The 18,430-nt window shown below is 43.9% G+C and overlaps 1 protein-coding gene across 1 annotated transcript in view; it reads right to left on the reverse strand.

Annotated features, from left to right (window-relative positions):
- Positions 1-360: 360 nt before the first annotated feature.
- HSD17B2 (hydroxysteroid 17-beta dehydrogenase 2) overlaps positions 361-18,430 on the reverse strand; it is a gene marked incomplete at both ends in the record, with an annotated part of 71,847 nt that continues 53,777 nt past the window's right edge. The window contains 2 exons of the mRNA XM_081215452.1: positions 361-722; positions 5,445-5,582. Coding sequence (XP_081071578.1) covers positions 361-722; positions 5,445-5,582 — 500 coding nt within the window. The remainder of the gene's footprint in view (positions 723-5,444; positions 5,583-18,430) is intronic.

The following is an 18,430-nucleotide window of genomic DNA, read 5'->3' on the forward strand; positions in this document are numbered from 1 at the left end:
GATTTCCAGGACTTGGGCCACCGCCTACTTTTTGGCTTTTTATGGTCTGCCTCAGAACTATTATGGCGTCAGTGGGTGTGTCATTTAGCTAATGTATTACAGTGAGCGTATAATGAGGCTGAAGTTCCACTGGAAGTTGAATCTTCTGCCATCTTGGGCTTAGTCTGTTCTAACCAGTTTTACGTCATATGCTCAACGTCTATGTCATTCTTTTCAAGTTTGTGCCCTGCCCCCTTCCCTTCTGTCTCACTATTCAACCAACAGAGTTCACAGGGGCTGCAAGGTAGGAAACCACAACTTTAATGGGAAGCTCGAGATTCCCTTTCATTCCAAGACTCTTAACATTTCCCACTGATTTGCCTACATGGCCTCATTCTTCCAGTTACGCATGCTTAACACTCTGGGCATGCTCTTTCCATGGCTGTGCATTTTTTTGCTAAAATAATCAAATATGCCAGTAGGGCTAAAGGAAACAAAGCAGAGCCACAGATAAGACATTTTCCCCGGTGCATAAAATGCAAAGGGGCTCTTAGCAGTGATGGCATGCTGGACGTCCAGGAGCACTGGGGAGATGTCCATTACAGAGTAGGTTTGCAAGAACATGAGAAAATTGCGTTCCCTAAGGATATAATCCTGGCCGTAGTCCTCTTGCACGTCAGGGGTGAGGTGGTCCAGGATGTTTTTCTCCAGCTTGTCCCACATGTCACTCGTGCCTGTGATGTCTGAGATGCAAGAAAAAAAAGAGAGGCTCAGATGCTGGAAAGGCTAAAACAGGCATGTCCTACCCCTAATTGGGAAGAAGGCCCTTGTGAATTGGCTTCTGTTGGGAAGGACATTCTCAAATGCCTTTTAAAGTATGTGCTTTATAATGGCACTTCTATTCTTTTAAACATACATACAGAACAGTGCACAGATGAATAGGTTTCCACAAACCGAATAGCTCATGTAACCAGCACCCAGACCAAGAAAAGGACAAACCAGCCTCGGCCACCTTCCCAGGAGCCACTGTCAGATGAATAGAGTAGAGTAGCTTTGCCTGACTTTAGATACATGCATACATGGATGCATGTATTGTGTAGTCAGTAGCTTTCCATTCTGTAAATATGCCATAAATTGTTTATCTATTATACTATGATGGGCGTTTGGGTTGTTTTCAATTTGAGGCTCTTACGAATAGTGCTGCCACAAACATTCTAGTACATATCTTTTCATGACTATTATATACAATATAAAATATAATGTATATAATATATATTATCTATACAATATGTATATACCTACATATATACATACACATATAATTTTTAAAAATATAGCAGTAACGCCTGCTTCTGTGTATAAAATTAAATATATAACGTTGGGAGTTCCCTGGTGGCCTAGTGGTTGGGATTCTGGGTTTCCACTGCCATGGCCTGGGTTCAATCGCTGGTCAGGGAAGTTCCCACAAGCCATGTGGCCAAAAAAAGGTTAAAAAAATATGTAATGTTGAGCATCATGCTATCATTTTTTTTTAAGTCTTTCTTGAATTTGTGACAGTGTTGCTTCTATTTTATGTTTTTGGTTTTTTGGCCCCAAGGTGTGTGGGATCCTAACTCCCTGACCAGGGATCAAACCCATACCCTACCCCTCCCATCCCCCCAACCCTGCCCCGGCACTGGAAGGTGAAGTCTTGACCACTGGACCACCAGGGAAGTCCCTCATGTTATCTATTTAATAAATATAATTTTAATTTCATTTTAAATAATACATTAAATTTTAACATAAATTATATGTGATTAAATATATAACCACATATTTAATATAGAAGTAAATTCTTGCTTATATAAAATCTAATAGTATCTATATATTTACTTTAAAATATAGTAGCAATGGCTGCTCATTATATAAATAATGAATAATAAGGAGATGCATATGTTTTTAAAATTATTCTCCTCTGAGGAAACTTACAGTATTGTGTGTCATTCTACACTCCCTCCTTGCTCATACAAATATATAGATATGTTTGGCTTTGGCTTAATTTTATTTTACCAGGAACACACAAAAAGGATCATACTATAAGTATTTTCCAGGAATTTGCTTTTTTGTTTGTTTGTGGGTTTTGTTTTTTGTTTGTTTGCTTAGTAATGAATCACAGACCTGCCTCCTGGTCAATGGCTATAGTTTTAAACCAGAGCAGCAGAATTTTCCATTGAGCAGCTTTTAGTCACCATTTCTCTATCAAAGGACTTGCCAGTCGTTCCTAGGTTTCACCATTTCAGGGAACGCTGCCGTCACCAGCTTTGCACAATGTATCCTTTTGTTTTTCGGCGTTCACTTCTTTAGGCTACAGTCCCCAAAGGGTGGCTGTCTGGTCAAAAAACACATTCATTTTGAATTTTAATAGCTAGTGCCAGATTACTTTCCAGAAAGGTTGCAGCAACCCACACTCCCTCCCACAAAGTGTGTGATTGCTCAGGGATTGCTGTGGGGATGAATCTTTGCTAGCTTGGGTGACTCCTGGATACCAGGACTGCAGGGGAGCCTCACTATGAAATGTAAGCCAGTGAAATCCAATTATACTCATGGAAATGCAAAGGGAGTTTCAATCGCTCATTTCTCTTTATGAAGGCATGACCATACTCAAAGAAATGATTACCCTGACAGTTACTACTCCAGAGGCTTCTGCATCTTAAAAAACATGTTTGCATGGACTATTGTTCCTCCAGCTACTTCTGCCCCAGTCTCTACTCTCACAGGGGATTCCTTTTCCTCTCGACTTCCTCCCTCTTTAAACACCTCATGGACTTTCTAATCACTCTTGTGCCTACCCTGTCCAAAATCCCCAAAACCCTCTTTATTGATGACAAAGCCACCACCCTTTTGTCAGCCTTCATCTGCCAGTTTTTTTTTTTTTTCTTTTTGCGGTATGCGGGCCTCTCACTGTTGTGGTCTCTCCCGTTGCGGAGCACAGGCTCCGGACGCGCAGGCCCAGCGGCCATGGCTCACGGGCCCAGCCGCTCCGCGGCATATGGGATCCTCCCAGACCGGGGCACGAACCCGTATCCCCTGCATCGGCAGGCGGACTCTCAACCACTGCGCCACCAGGGAGGCCCATCTGCCAGTTTTGACACACATTTGCCCATCCCCTGCCACTTCGGGGCTACACACAATAAAACTGGCAAGATGACATGGATCCAAATCCCATCTCTGCCTCATATCAGCACTGTGGCTTGAGAAATTCCTTAACTTCTCTGAGCCTCGGTTTTCTACCCATAAGATGGGAATATTATAATGCCTACCTCATAGGTGAGGATAAAGTGAGATTGTACACAGAAAGTCTTAAAATCTGCGAAGCGTGCAATATGCTTGAGCTAGTTTTTATTGCAGGGTACCCAAAAAATCTGATATGTTTCCCTGAATGTCTTCAGGAGTTCTTTGTGTCCCTAAAGATTCCTTTCCTCATCCCCCACTTCAAATGTCATTCTCCAAACTTAAGTCCTCAGCCCTCCACCATCTGGCCTCTTGCCTTTAGAGAGACCATCAAATATCAGCTTTAAACTGAGGACATCCTGATATAAAAGAAAGAACCAGGCTCTGCACCTAGGGATCTGGTTTCAAATTCCCCACCATCGTGGTGTCACAGATGTCCATGCTGAGCTATATATTACCCATCCTACTTCAGTGTCCTCACCTGATGAATGATGTCAATTAAACCTACTCCTCAGGGCTGTGATGCAGATTAAGACATATATGGAAAGGATGGGAGTAAAATTGGAATGATAATTAAGGAAACAATGTGGAATTATCCAATGAAGTTGAAGATAATTAAAATCTATGATCCAGTCATCCCATTCCTGGGTATATGTCATAGGAAAAATCACACACACATACGCCACAGTAGGTGTGCCAGAAGGTCCACAGCTGAATTGTTCACAGTTGTCCAAAAGTGACCCAAATATCCCATCGATAGTAGAAAAATTGTGGCATATTCACAGAATACTAGCAATGAAAATGAATGAACTACAGCTACACACAATATAAATGAATTGTGAAAACATAATGTTTGGTGAAAGAAGCCAGACGCAAAAAAATACATACACATTGATTCCATTTAAAGTTCAAAAACCACTAAAGCCAAACTATTGTTTGGGGATGCATGTATGCATGGAACATTGTCAAGAACAGCAAATAAATGAATGTTACAAAAAGTATGACAGGTTACCTGTTGGAGGGAGGAGAGGGCTAAAACTGGAGAGGACCATGTGAGGGCTTCTGAGAGCTGGCAATGTTTTATTTTTTGATCTGGATGTTAAGTACATGAATTTTTATGATATTGATAATTTATTAAACTATGTGTGTATATGATATATTTCTCAATTTAAAAAATAAGATCAACAATATCAGGAAAGAATGTAAGGAAAATGGCTAGTGCCTGGTAAGAACGGCTGCCCAAAATGCTAGCTAGCTATGACAATTTCAGTGAGTCCTTGAAACTGTAACTTAACTGCAGGGTTGTTCTCTGGTCCAAAGAGAATCTTGTATCTGTGTGTTGGAAGTCTTCGTTGGCTGTGTCACCAAACTCTCAATCCTCCTGCCCGGTTCAGATTCAAATTCATCATTCTCCCCTTCCACTAGCTGTCAGGCAGCTTTTTGTGCTCTGTCTCTCAGGCTGCCATATTCGGCATCATCTTTGACCCACCCTCCTTTCCCGTCAACTCCCCTCAACTCTCCTACCTGCCCAGGGAGTCCCCAAGTTGGAAACCCCTCTCAAGACTTCACCTTCCCTCCATTCCTACTGCCCTGGTCCCGCCTCTCAACCTGAGTGGCCCAGGTCTCTTTCCCTTGGTTTTCTTCCCAGATGAGCCCTTTCACCGAGTCTTCGTGCTCCTCCTGGACAACTCTGGGAGATCCTGGCTGCTAAATGCTTCAAGACAAAGTTCTGCTTTTCTTTTAGATTTTTATCTGGTGCATTTGGGTTAATATTCAGACCTCTAGGGTTTGTTCTTTAGTGTGTTAGGCATCCCTCCCAGTGTGTGGTCTTTTATTAGATATGCTCTTTTACATCTTCATTTAGATCACCAATTACTTGGTTGATGACCCAGAACTAAGGACTGAGCCATGGGGGTCGTCTACATCTGCTCAGAGTCCAGAAATTCAGGGAGCGGAGAGGAGAGGATGGCCATCTCCTCCCTGGATAGAAGGATATGGGTCATGTCCTTCAGAGGGGAGGAGGTTGTGTTTGAAAAATACATAACATCAAAACTTAATTCCTTGGTGAAAGGAGGCAGGGGAGCAACCGTACATTGCAAAACCTGGCACCTGCCCCTCTATGCTTAGAAGCCCACCCATCCCAACCCCTCTTTGGTCCACCACTGAGGGGTTTGGCTTGAACTCTGTCAAAACAAAGGACCTTCAGCATCCCTTCCAGAATGAATATTGCAGGGCTCTTGGGCTCAGACACCTACTTGTTCGGAAGCCTCCAGGCTGGATGACAGAGACTTTAACTCCCCATTTGGATAGCTCTTGTCTCATGACTGCTGAAAACATGGTCAGAGCTGCCTTGGATGAGCTATAGGCTGCCATCTTCTCCATTGGAACCCCTCCTATGGGAATAATGGGAGAAAAAAAAATCAGGTCTGATGTTTTCATTTGTTCATCCACTAAGTATTTAGATGGCACCTACTTCATGCCAGGAACTGGTATCAGTGGTGACTAAGGCAGAGAAAGGAAGACAAAGGCCCTCTGTATGCAGGTGAACGCATATTCTTGGTCACTCATTGTCTGGCTTCCTTTGCTTTTGCTTTCCATGCCTAGTTCATCACAGCTGGTCCAATGGCAAACCAAGTATAAGGCTCAATCTCTCCCAGCTTCTAAGCTAAATGTGATTTAGGTGGGATAAAGAGCATCTGCCCCAGCCTCTGACCTTCCAGTTTGGCCAACCTACATTCTGAGATTCTGGGTGGACATATCTTTGGGGAAGTGGGGGCAGAGTGGGCACTGTTCTCTCCATTACAGAACTTATAGTTGAACAAATTGGGTTTAATACTTGTTGCAACAAGGAGTAACACGTGCCATAGGGAACCATGGAGCATCTCTGTAAGAGGGTATGAGCAGTCAGAATGGCTGTCATCAAAAAGTCTATAAAGGGCCTCCCTGGTGGCGCAGTGGTTGAGAGTCCGCCTGCCGATGCAGGGGATACGGGTTCGTGCCCCGGTCCGGGAGGATCCCATATGCCGCGGAGCGGCTGGGCCCGTGAGCCATGGCCGCTGAGCCTGCGCGTCCGGAGCCTGTGCTCCGCAACGGGAGAGGCCACAGCAGTGAGAGGCCCGCATACCGAAAAAAAAAAAAAAAAAAGTCTATAAGTAAGAAATGCTGAAGAGAGTGTGGCAAAAAGGGAACCCTATTACACTGTTGATGGGAATGTGAATTGGTGCAGCCACTATAGAAAACAGTATGGAGATTACTTTAAAAACTAAAAAAAGAGCTACCATACGATCCAGGTATCCCACTCCTGCATATGTATCCAGAAAAGATGAAAACTCTACTTTGAAAAGATACATCATACACCCCAATGTTCACAGTAGCACTATTTACAATAGCCAAGACATGGAAACAACCCAAGTGCCCATCAACAGACAGTTGGCTTAAGAAGCTGTGGTATATACATATACCATATATATGAAATGGAATAGTACTCAGCCATAAAAAATAATGAAATATTGCCATTTGCAGCAGTATGGATGGACCTGAGACTATTAGTGAAGTAAGTCAGACAAAGACAAAATTATATATCACTTATAGGTGGGATCTAAAAAATACTACAAATGAATCGATATACAAAACAGAAACAGACTCACAGACATAGAAAACAAACTTATGGTTATCAAAGGGGAAAGCAGGGGGAGAATAAATTAGAAGTTTGGGATTAACAGTTACAAGCTACTATACATAAACTAGATAAGCAACAAGGGTTTATTGTATAGCACAGAGAACTATATTCAATATCTTGTAATAACCTATAATGAAAAATAATCTGAAATATATATATGAATTACTTTGCTGTATACCTGAAACTAACACAATATTGTAAATCAACTAAACTTAAAAAAAAAAAACAACTCAGTAGACAAATTAGATGGTAGTTCAAACACAGTTGAGAATTTGTTACCTAAAAGCTATATCTGAGGAAATCACTAGGGATACAGAGAAAGTGGAAAATAGGAAAGAGAGGTATGGTAGGCAGAATAATGGTCCCTCAAAGATGTCCAGAGATGTCTCTGGAACATATGAATATGTTAGATTATATGGAAAAGGGGGAACTGAGGTTGCTAATCAACCTTGAGATCATGAGCTTAGCCTGGATTATCCAGGTGGGCCCAATGTAATCACAAGGGTCCTTATAAGTGAAAGAGAGGAGAGAACGGTGTTGGAATGAGAGAGATGGCCCGATGTTGCTGCTTTAAAGACAGAGAAATGGGACCATGAACCAAGAATGCAGGCAGCCTCTAGAACCTAGAAAAGACAAGGAAATGGATTTGCTCGTAGAGCCTCCAGAAGGAATTCAGCCCTGCCAAAACACTGGTTTTAGCCCAGTGAGACTCATTTCAGACTTCTGGCCTGTAGAACTGTAAAATAATAAATTGGGGGTTAAAAAAAAAAGAGGGTGGGGCTTCCCTGGTGGCGCAGCGGTTGAGAGTCCACCTGCCGATGCAGGGGACACTGGTTCGTGCCCCAGTCTGGGAAGATCCCACATGCCACGGAGCAGCTGGGCCTGTGAGTCATGGCCGCTGAGCCTGCGCATCCGGAGCCTGTGCTCCGCAACGGGAGAGGCCACAGCAGTGAGAGGCCCGCATACCGCAAAAAAAAAAAAAAAAAAAAAAAGAGGAAGGACTTATTCTAGGGCTGGGGGCAGATGCTCTTTATTCCACTTGAATCACATTTCTTTTAGAAGATGAGAGAGATTGAGCTTTAAACTGCATCTCTCATTGGACCAGCTGTGAGGGATGAGCTATGGAAGGCAGAAGCAAAGGAAGCCAGAAAAGTGGTGTGACCTTACTTGGAATAAGGTTCTCTGCAGACGTAATTAAGGTACAAATCTCAAGATGAGACCATCCTGGATTAGGATGGGTCCTAAATCCAATGATGGCTGTCCTTGTAAGAGACAGAGAAAGAGAAGACACAAAGAAACAAGGGAGCAGACCATGTCAAGATGGAGACAGAGATTTGAGCGATGCTGCCACAAGCCTAGGAATGCCTGGGGCTACAGAAGCTGGGACAGGCAAGGAGGCGTTCTCCCTTACAGCCTTCAGAGCGAGGCGGCCCTGCCAGCACTTTGATTTCAGAACTTCTGACCACCAGAACTGTGACAGTATAGATTCCTGTTGTTTTAAGCCACTAATTTGTTACGGCAGCCCTAGGAAATGAATACGGGTGTGTTCCTGGTGTCCTTTCACTGGAAGACACGAGATTATGAAAGGGTTCAGAGCACTCAGGAGACCTCATGGGGAACCCAGGATGACTGAGCCCATGACATTAAGGGTCCCAGGTTTGGCAAAGATTTCCCTGGTCAAAGAAGCATCCACTGGCTGAATTGATAAATAAACTGTGATACAGCCGTACAATGGAATACAACTCAGCCATTAGAAGGAATGAACTTGATACACACAACAGCATGGATGAGTCTCAAAATAATCATGGTGAAAGAAAGAGCCGGACAAAAAAACAGTATGTATTTTATGATTCCATTTATTTATAATTCTAGAAAATGCAAACAAATCTATAGTGATAGAATGGATCAGTGGTTACCTGCTGGGGGGCCAGGGTATGTGTTAGAATGGGGGACAAGGAAGTCTGGGGAATGAAGGTCATGTTCACTATCTTGATTGTGGTGATGGATTCCTAGGTACATATCTATGGACCTTGAGGGCATTATGCTAAGTAAAGTAAGTCAGACAGACAAAGACAAATACCATGGGTTCTCCCTTATATGTGGAATCTTTAAAAAAAACTACAGGGCTTCCCTGGTGGCGCAGTGGTTGAGAGTCCTCCTGCCGATGCAGGGGACACGGGTTCGTGCCCCGGTCTGGGAGGATCCCACATGCCGCGGAGCGGCTGGGCCTGTGAGCCATGGCTGGTGAGCCTGCGCGTCCGGAGCCTGTGCTCCGCAGCGGGAGAGGCCACAGCAGTGAGAGGCCCACGTACCGCAAAAAAAAAAAAAAACACTACAAAAAACGCTAACTCATGGATACAGAGAACAGATTGGTGATTACCAGAGGTGAGGGGTGGGGTGCTGGGGAAATGCATGAAGGAGGTCAAAAGGTACAAACTTCCAGTTATAACATAAATACATTCTGAGGATGCAATGTGCAACATACTGACTATAGTTAACAATACTGTGTTGTATATTTGAAAGCTGGTAACAGTAAATTTTTTTTATAAATTTATTTATTTATTTATATTTTATATTTTTGACTGTTGGGTCTTTGTTGCTGCGCATGGCCTTTCTCTAGTTGCGGCGAGCGGGGGCTGCTCTTTATTGTGGTGTGCGGGCTTCTCATTGCGGTGGCTTCTCTTGCTGAGGAGCATGGGCTCTAGGTGCATGGGCTTCAGTAGTTGTGGCTTGTGGGCTCTAGAGCCAGGCTCAGTAGTTGTGGCGCTCGAGCTTAGTTGCTCCATTGCATGTGGGATCTTCCCAGACCAGGGCTCGAATCCCGTGTCCCCTGCATTGGCAGGCAGATTCTTAACCACTGTGCCACCAGGGAAGTCCAAGAGAGTAAATCTTAAAAGCTCTTATCCCAAGAAAAAAAATTGTAACTGTGAGGTGATGGATGTTAACTAACCTTATTGTGGTAATCATTTCGCAACGTATACATATAGCAAATCATGTGGTACACCTGAAACTAATACAATGTTATATGCCAATTATAGCCCAATAAAACTGGGGGAAGGGAATATAGGCATTGAAGTAGAGATACCTAGCATAGCTAATGTCAATTATCATCATTATTCTTACATGATTATTAAAGCTTTGGTCTGGGACTTCCCTGGCGGTCCAGTGCAGTGGGCACGGGTTTCATCCCTAGTGGGGGAACTAAGATCTCACATGCCGCGTGCGGTATGGCCAAAGTGAAAAAAAAAAAAATTTGGTCTGGCTCACATAACTTCCGTTTGAGAAAAACTATCCTTACCTCCCTGTCTTTGTAGGAAGGCTGTCAGTCAATGGTTCTGTCCTCATTCAGAGAGGCAGCCTGACTGATCATAATACCCCACCCCCTGGACCCGGAGATTGGTTTGGGGCTGGCCACGTGACCTCAGCTGAGCCAGAGTCCTGATCTAGATCGTGGAAGGGAGATGCTTTCATGGTTTATTCCTGGCTACTTAAGTGTGATAATGGTGCAACACCGGCACTCCCAGGGGCCATTTCTGCCCCCACACAGGAGAAGAGAAGCAAAGGGACGCAGAGGAGCGAGAAGGGAGTTGAGAAAGCTGGAGGTGGGAGTTGAGAAAGCTGGAGGTAGGGGTTGAGGATGGAAACGGGGAGTGTAGGTGGGGGAGGGTTACGATGGCTCGAAACTTGGCTGCAAACAGTCGGTGAGCTAATCAACTCCTTCTCCCTTCTTTAAGTCAGTCTGAGGTTTGGGCCTGTCACTTAAAAGGAAGAGTCCTGAGGCTTAACTGGTGAAATTTCAGTATAGTATCTGGCATCAAACATTCAGCTCTGGTTCCCAGCTTGTCACGTAGGACCAGCTGATTCTTATTTAAGTGATTTGTAGTTTCACCAAATCTTAAGAGTTCAAAATCCAATTCCTTCCTTTGACTGGGGAGAAGGGCCAAAGAAGTTAAAGCAACTTGTTCAAAGTTTTAACCCAGTCTGTGTGGTTAGACTATTCTCATTTCTCCACGGTTTTTAGAGGTGAGGTGAGCTTGGCCAGTTGGAAGGAGGGTTAGCAGAGGGCAGCAGTTAAAGAGCCAGCTCTGAAGCCAACACTGCCTGTGTTCAAATCCCAGCTCTGCCATTGATTAGGAAAAGCAGTTAAAGTTAGGAAAACCAGTTTATGTTTATGTGCCTGTCTTTTAATCTGTAAATTAAGAATAATGATAATACATGTATCACAGGGTTGTTGTGAAAGTTAAGTGAATTAATATATTAGAACAGTGTTTGACACAAAGTAAGCTCCCTATTAGACCTTCCTATTATTTGCCAAGGCACTGGGATTTTTAAAAGCTCCCCCAGGTGATTCCAACAGGCAGATAGGGTTGTTAAACACTTCTAGAGAACATCTATGATTTTTTTCCATTTATTTCTGTCCTCTGGACATGTAAATATTAATACAGCTTGGGCTCTGGAAAAACTGAGATCTCTGTTTTGGTCGTGGAAGTTGTGATCTCAGAAGTTGGATAGTGACCTGGCAGTGCTGTTTGATCCTTGATCCAAGTCTCACAGATGTGGGGCATAAGGTATGTTGTGTTTCAAGAGACTGAAATTAAAAGAGACTTTCTAGTGCTATGCTGGAAGAAAGTTTTTTTGTTTATATGTTTGGTTTTGCTTGTTTGTTTTTGAGCTACATATGCCTTGGTCAAAATGTATTTCCTTTAAATTATGTTGAGTGAAAGCTGGTGTCAAAAGGTTGCATACTGTATGATTCCATTTATATAATATTCTTGAAAGAAAATTACAGAGATGGAGAACAGATTCGTGGTTGCCAGGAGTTGGGGATGGGGTGAGTGTGTGGATGTGGCCATAAAAGGGGTATCTCAGGATCGTTATGGTGCTGGAACCATTCTGTATTTGATTGTGTTCATAGTTACAGGAAGCTATACATAGGATAAAACTTCACAGACCTATAAACACACATAAATGGGTGCAGATATAACTGGTGAAATCTGAATAAGTTCTGTGCATGGTACCAATGGCGTTGACATCGTACTGTAGTTATGTAAAATGTTATCATTAGGGGAGTCTGGATGAAGGGCAAACAGGACTTCCCTGTACATTTCCTTGCAGCTTCCTGTGAGTCTATAATTATTTCCAAATAAAAAGTTTAAAAACGCATACTCCCTTTAAGACACGCTTAGGTGGCTTCCCTGGTGGTGCAGTGGTTAAGAATCCTCCTGCCAATGCAGGGGACATGGGTTCGAGCCCTGGTCCAGGAAGATCCCACATGCCACGGAGCAACTAAGCCCGTGAGCCACAACTACTGAGCCCGCGCATCTAGAGCCCGTGCTCCGCAACAAGAGAAGCCACCGCAGTGAGATGCCTATGCACTGCCAGGAAGAGTCGCCCCCACTCGCCGCAACTAGAGAAAGCCCGCATGCAGCACCAAAGACCCAACGCAGCCAAATTTTTTTAAAAAGAAACATTAAAATTAAAAAAAAGACATGCTTAGGTCAGGAGAACTGCCTAGCTCCCATGTAGGTCTTTGGCCATACCAAGGTCATAAGGTCTCCTAACGTTTTGGTAAATAAAACTAAAAAATTAAGTTTATTGAAGTTTGGCATGGGAGGCCCAAAAATTAAGGCCTGGCTAATTTGAAATGTTAAAACATGAGAGAAGCACCCTAAGCAAGCTAGAGCTTTTGAAACATTTTCTGCCAAGGCCTCAACCAAATTTAAAGTGACAATATACTTCTTCCTCACTCCATTCCACGTTCACCCCCATCACTGATGGACGTGGCTAATGCAAAGGCAAAATTTTGCCCTTAGAGCAGTACTCGCTTAGGAGGTACCAAAACTGAATGCTGGGGTTCCCTCCAATAGATTCTAAGTAGCCAGTGCTGGTAAATGGCTCAGAATATGGGGTGACCTTGTTATTCAGCGACTTAATGGAACACCCAGTCAACAATGGGACGTGTTTTAACCAACCACGTACAGACCTATGGACTCTTTCCATCCTTCATAACTGCAAATCATCTAGCCCTACTTGGTGTAGCTACCATGAAGGCAGCATCCCCCCCTCTTCTAGAACATACCAGTCCCCCCTACCCAGCTTTTCTGCCTCGGGGAACTACTCAGTGAATCTGTTCCCTGGCAAGAATAAACTCAGCATTCATGTTTCTGATCACTCTGGTGGTCCTTGTCTTTCTGGTGGTCCTTGTTTTGACCTTATGGCATACTGTTGGCCGTGGCTAACACGGAGGGAAACTTGAAGCTTGGAGCTTACAGAATTGTGAGGCCTTTTCCCCACAGCCCCCTCAGGGGGCTCGGTCCTGGTCTTTGCCTGACTCCTTTGGTGTGGCATAAGCAACAAATTAGTAACATTTCCCAAGGTTCTAGCATTCAAATGTTCTTGATGTCCTCTGAGGTAACACAGGGCCTCAAGACACTCCTCCTAGCCATAATGATCAGCACCTACCAGGAGATCCTCTTGTTCCTGACCTAAAGCTAACATATGACCATATAGGAATTATGGGGAAAAAAGGGCTTTCCAAGCGAGTGCTCTATTAACAGGGCAGAAATATTGCAGCTTTTCAGCCTGAGGCTGTATAGGTAAGGTGTGATTTTTTGATTTATAATAAATATGTATTTGGTCATGGTTGCTGTTTCTGGCACAGGACTTCTAAAACCCTGGGAATTTCCTAAGTGATGAGAGTGGCAAAGGTTAATGAGGACTTTTGTTATGTTAATGGCAACGAGAACCTCTCCTAAGGGTGGTCGGAGGGCTGGTTGCAAGTGGATCCAATTTTGTGATTAGAGGGTTGGAACTTTCAGTCCTACCCCAACCCCGGGGAGGGGAGAAAGATTGAGACCAATCACCAATGGCTAATGACTTAGTCAATCACATGCTATAAGGAAGCTTCCATAAAAACCCCAAAGGAGGGGGTTGGGAGAGCTTCCAGGTTGGTGAGCAGGGAGATTCGGCGAGAGTAGCGAGTTCCGAGAGCGTGGAAGCATCACACCTTTTCCCTGTGCCTTGCCCTGTGCATCTCTTCATCTGGCTGTTGATTTGTATCCTTTAATATCCTTTGTAATAAACCAGTGAGTAATCCAGTGAGTAAGCAGGTTTCCTGAGTTCTGTGAGCTGCTCTAGCAAATTAATCGAACCCAAGGAGGGGGTAGTTGGTACCTCTGATCTATAGCGAATCGGTCAGAAGCACAGGTGATAACCTGAGCTTGCCACTGGCATCCAAAGTGGGGATGGTGGGCAGTCTTGTAGGACTGAGCCCTAACCTGTGGGATCTGATGCTATCTCCAGGTAGAGAGCTTCAGAATTGAGTTGAATTGTAGGACACCCTGCTGGTATCTGAGCATTGCTTGTTGGTGTTGGGGAAACTCCTCTCTCCAATATGGAACCAGGTACAGGACACTTTTATAGGGGTACCAGGGTCCCATGCCCATAGCAGCATTCTCATTTTCTAATATCTTCGCAAGCCAGAACACCCATGACCTTGTCTCAGGAGAAAGTAATGAGGGCTCCCAGCTGGTTTCTGCCTCCTCCAAGGTCAACTGGACTCAACTCAAGTAACAAAGTCCAGGGAATTCCCTGGCGGTCCAGTGGTTAGGACTCCGAGCTTTCCCTGCCGAGGGCCCGGGTTCAATCCCTGATCACGGAACTAAGATCCCACAAGCCATGCATCGCGGCCAAAAAAAAAAGAAAACAAAAGTAACCACCACCTGGTGGTCAGGTGGTTAAGATTCCACGCTTCCACTGCAGGGGGTGTGGGTTTGATCCCTGGTTGGGGAAGTTCCACATGCTGCATGGTGCAGCCAAAAAAAAAAAAAAAAAAAACCTTTAGGCATGGTTAGCAGAAAGTGGAGACTAATAGCATCTGGTTGTTCCCTTGTAATTTGACAATCTCTGGGGATTCAACAACTGTTTGGTATCAAAATCAATGTCTGGGACCTTGTTCAAAGTGTGATTGAGAAGCAGCAGCAGCTGGGAATCTGTTAGAAGTGCAAGCCCTCAGGTCTCACTCCAGACCCACTGAATCAGAAATTCTGGGGGTGGGGCAGAATTTTTTTCTTATTGTGGTAAATACATAAAACGTAAAATTCACCATTTAACCCTTTTAAGGTATACAATTCAGTGGCTTTTAGTACGTTTACAATGTTGTACAACCAATAGCACTATCTAGTTCTGTATTTTCAATGCCCCAAAAGGAACCCCCATACCCTAGCCCCTGACAACCACTAATATGCTTTCTGTCTCTATGGGTTTGCCTGTTTTGGACATTTCACATAAATAGGATTGTCCCAAGATATGGCCTTTTGTGTCTGGCTTCTGTCACTTAGCACAATCTTTTCAAGATTCACCCTTCAGAGTATCAGTGCCTCATTCCTTTTTATGGATTAATAATATTCCATTGTATGGATAGACCACATTTTGTTTATTAATTCATCAGTTGATGGACATTTGGGTTGTTTCCATCTCTGGCTATTATAAATAATGCTATGAATACCTATGTACAAGTGTTTGTTGGAGCACCTGTTTTCTGTTCTCTTGAGTGTACACTTAGGAGTAGAATTGCTGAGTTGTAACTCTGTGTTTAATTTATTGAGGAACTGCCAAGTGTTTTCCACAGAGGCTGCACCATTTTACGTTCCCACCAGCAACTCAGGAGAGTTCGTTTCTCCAGACCTTTGCCATCAAGTGCTGTTTTCTGGTTTTTTGATTATAGCCATCCTAGTGGGTGTGAAATATCTCATTGAAGTTTTGATTTCCTGCATTCATTATTAAGTAGCCCTCCTGGTGTATCAGATGCATCTGAAGTTTGAAAAAATTGTCCAGGGACCAGTAGCAGTCACTTAGGAACTAGTTATAGAAATACAGAATCTTGGGCCCCCCTCAGACCAACTCAGTCAAATTCTGCATTTTAACAAGACCCCCAGCTGATCACTATACACATTAATGTTTGAAGCACTGGTGTAAGAGGCAGCCCTAAATTGCTTACACTTCCTAATCATTGCTTAAATGTACTAGCGTTAGGGTCTGTGTTTTTTTTGCCCTCCCCAACCCCCGGCCCCGTTTCCCTGGTGTGTTCTTGCTTGGTAATCTGGAAAAGTGAGAGGAACACAGAATTTGGAGTTAAATAGACCCAGTTACCAGCACTGACTTCATTGCTTACCAGCTGGATGATCCTGGGCTAGAGTGTGCTTGATCTAAAAAGGAATCAATATCTGCATCCTGTACATGTTAGAACTGAGTGACTTCAGGGGTGTAAGCATCTAATTCAACTCAGCATGAAGACGTTCACTCCATCTTGCTCTCCCCTCTCCCCCTTACCCTACGCTAAGCCCTGGCTAGCGCGAGAGTTTTAAGGAAACAAATCTCAGCTTTGGCTTCCTCTCACGTCACTGAGCAGCTGAGACTGGCTGAATGATTTGCCAGATGATTCCCTTAAGGCAGCCAACTCGGCAAGAAAAAAAATCCAGGAATGATCCCATTGTCAACTTCTCCGGACTAAGTAAGACCAGGCTCAAGTTTGGAACTGTGAAATGTGCCGGATACCTAAAATCTGTAGACTTGTAAGACCCTCTGAGGCCACTTACTTTGGTGTAAAGTAATCTTCATGCATTTTAAATAGCTCGTTGTGATGGGCAACCATTACTGTCTCTCAGTAGAGAGGTCCCTGTTACTAGGGTACTTTCTGTGTACCAGTAACTGTGCTAAACACTCAGAATCCACAGTGCATTTAGATCTACAGTTGAGACCAGAAGTTCTCAACTGGAGCTGATTTTGCATCCCACCCCCACCCCAGTGGACACATGGTAATACCTGAAAGTCAGCACCGGGTGCTACTTGCATCTAATGGGTCAAGAACACAGATGTTGCTAAACATCCTACAATGCATCGGACAGCCCCCCCACAGAAAGAATTAGCCTCCCCCAGATATCGATAAAGTTCAGGTTGAGAAATGCTGCCTTAGACTCAGGAGCTGTGTCACCCTGTCACGACAGAAGATGAAATGGACACAGACAAGTGGGGCTACTTGCCCCAGATCACCCAGCTAGTAATACAAGAGCACGATTCAAAGCACAACCGGCTCAAAATCCCTGAGGCCTTAGTCATTTTATAAGGTTTGCTTTCAGCTGTTCTCATTCAAGCACAGCTTATGACATAACACGGGTATTTACTCTGCAATTTCTTAAGAGGAAAACTGGCCAGAAAAGACTTTTAGACCTCTCAAACATAAAGATTTTTCAAGTGCCCTTCGTACAATCAATCAGAGTCATCTCCCACTTCCTACAATCCTTGGTTAAATATTTATCAAACTTCCTTGCCAGGATTTAGGTTAAAGAGCTATTCTATTTCTGTGGGAGGGATGATAAACATGATTACAGGGGGGTGGAAAATCCTCCCAGAGAAGATGTGGTCAAATGTGGAAGTAGTGACCAGTTGGGCTTATTTGCCCAGGAGCTAGTGTGTGACAGTGGCAGGATGGAACAGTCACAGGTGGCAATGCCAGCAGTTGGCAGGATAAAAAGCCACAGGTGCACACAGAGCCAGCCTCTTCATGACAGATGGCTTTTGGGTCTCTAACTCTACCACATGCCAGGTGCAAGGCTGATGCTTAAAACCGTGTCATTTCATCTCATCTCACCATGGCCCTAAGAAGAAATGATCATTATTATCCCCATCGGAAAATGCAGAAGCTGCAACTCAGAAGTTTAGGACTTGGTCTTAGGTCACTCCATTGTCAGTGGTAAAGACAGGATCAAAACCTAGGCAGTTTATCCCCACTGAATTTTCCAGCTTCTGGAAGTTACCTGCATTCTTTGGCTCACAGCTCCTTCCTCCATCTTCCAACCTCTCTTTGAGTCTGACCTTCCTGCCTCCCTCTTATAAGGATTCTTGTAACCGAATCAGACCCACCTAGATAATCTAGGATCATCTCTGCCTTTCAGATCCTTAACTCAATCATACCCTTTTGCCAAGTAAAGTCACATATTCCAGGTTCCAGGTTTTAGGTCATGCATGTATTTGAGAAACCACTATTCTACCAGACCAGTTGCCTACTCACAGTATCCTGAGACACTTGCTTTGGGGTTATTTACTACGCACAGTGGATAACTTGAAAAGAGTCATCAGTTCCATCTCAGCTCCTCCTGGCTGATGCAAACTTCCATGATAATCTACACCATTGAAATTCTTGTCATGCAGAGGGTGGCCGAGGTGCCAGACTCAAGACAACCTGATGGGTCAGGGCAACCATGAACTCCTTTTGGAGAACACTTACTGGCTGTCTCTCTCTCTCTCCATACCTCCATCTTCAAAATTAGAAAAAGACCAGGGTGAACTCCCAACTAAGTGCATTTTCCAAAATTACTATTACATTAGCTTTGCCAAGAGACACATCATCAAGTTGGCATCACATTGGATGTTAATTTTGTGGATTGGTGGTTGGTTATATAGTGTCTTTTACACATGCCATGACTTTTCTGATTCTTGTGTTACAGTCTAGCTTCTTATCCCCTTGCTCAAAAATCTTTTCCATTGTTTTGCAAAACGCTCATC

The sequence above is a fragment of the Mesoplodon bidens genome (assembly GCF_964165515.1).
Source record: "Mesoplodon bidens genome assembly, chromosome: 18".
In the NCBI taxonomy this organism is placed as follows: Eukaryota; Metazoa; Chordata; class Mammalia; order Artiodactyla; family Ziphiidae; genus Mesoplodon; species Mesoplodon bidens.